This window comes from Lipotes vexillifer, unplaced genomic scaffold (genome assembly GCF_000442215.2).
Source record: "Lipotes vexillifer unplaced genomic scaffold, Lipotes_vexillifer_v1.1 scaffold969, whole genome shotgun sequence".
NCBI classification, from domain to species: Eukaryota; Metazoa; Chordata; class Mammalia; order Artiodactyla; family Lipotidae; genus Lipotes; species Lipotes vexillifer.
Window position 1 is genome coordinate 917,871 of NW_006774070.1, and position 1,475 is coordinate 919,345.

The window sequence follows — 1,475 nt, forward strand, 5'->3', positions numbered from 1 at the left end:
TGCCCTGGTTTCCTTGACTCCCGAAGACGGCAGCAGTTTCTTGCCTCTCCACCCTCCTGTTGTGCTGCTATTTTTTTTAATATAAATTTATTTATTTATTTTTGGCTGCATTGGGTCTTCATTGCTGCACACGGGCTTTTCTCTAGTTACGTCTAGAGGGGGCTCCTCTTCATTGCATTGTGGTGGCTTCTCTTGTTGCAGAGCACAGGCTCTAGGCACGTGGGCTTCAGTAGCTGTGGCACAGGGGCTCAGTAGTTGTGGCTCGCGGGCTCTAGAGAGCAGGCTCAGTAGTTGTGGCACACGGGCTTAGTCGTGGCACACAGGCTCCGCGGCATGTGGGATCTTCCCGGACCAGGTATCGAACCCGTGTCCCCTGCATTGGCAGGCGGATTCTTAACCACTGTGCCATCAGGGAAGTCCTGTTGTGCTGCTATTAATGCACTCCTGTCTGTCACCATTTCTCCAAGAACTGGGACCTGAAACAGGACTCTATCCTCTGGGCCTGACTACCCCTGAGAAGAATAAAACCAATCCCCTCCCTCCTTCTTATCACCAAACCTCTAGTAATATGACCTCAGGGCTCATCTACATTTTGGTGCCTGAATCACGTAAAGCTGTTAACATGGGCAAAGCAAGACTTAGGGTGTCCCTTTCACAGGTAAGACCCAAGACCCAGAGAGAAGTGACTTGAAAACCAACCACACAGCTGGTGAGGGGAGAGCTGGGATTCAGACCCAGGACTTCCTGAATCTAATTCTGGACAAAATAGCTCCTCCTTCCCCTGGATCAGGTCTCTCTGAGTCACACATTAAGTCCCCGACCCTTGAACACAGGTTGGTCTTCACAGATCCACTTGCTCTAAAGGGGGCGTCCCCGAGGACCCCACATGTGGGCACAGGGGCTGGTGTGGGGAGGGCTAGAGTTAGGAGCCAAAAGCAGGGGGGACAGTGGTGGAAGACACACTTCCCTGCCTCCTAACAGTCTGGCATGGGTGGGCCCGGGGCAGCTCAGCCTCTCCACCCCTCCCTGAGCCGTGGGGCAGGGGCCGCTCACCTTCAGGATGAGGACAGTGATGAAGGCGATGGAGAAGATGAACATCATCTTGATGAACTGGTTGTGAGCCATACCTTCCTGGCTGGGGAGGTAATTCTGCAACAGATGAGGGGCCACCTCAGTGTCTCTGGCCATAAGGAGCTCTAACAGTACCTACACATCGAGGAATAAAAGCCAGCTCTCCACGCACACAGGAATGTGCTGTGGCACAGCCATTATCTTTTTTTTTTTTTTTTTTTTTTTTTTTTTTTTTTTTTTTTTTTTCCGGGCCGCGGGCCCCCCACTGTTGTGGCCTCTCTCGCTGCGGAGCACAGGCTCCGGACGCGCAGGCTCAGCGGCCATGGCTCACGGGCCCAGCCGCTCCGCGGCGTGCGGGATCCTCCCGGACCGGAGCACGAACCCATGTACCCTGCATCGGCAGG

At 54.0% G+C, this 1,475-nt stretch overlaps 1 protein-coding gene across 1 annotated transcript in view; it reads right to left on the minus strand.

The window, feature by feature from the left end:
- LAPTM5 (lysosomal protein transmembrane 5) overlaps nucleotides 1–1,475 on the minus strand; it is a 25,943-nt gene that overhangs the window by 4,485 nt on the left and 19,983 nt on the right. The window contains exon 6 of the mRNA XM_007448783.1: nucleotides 1,054–1,149. Coding sequence (XP_007448845.1) covers nucleotides 1,054–1,149 — 96 coding nt within the window. The remainder of the gene's footprint in view (nucleotides 1–1,053; nucleotides 1,150–1,475) is intronic.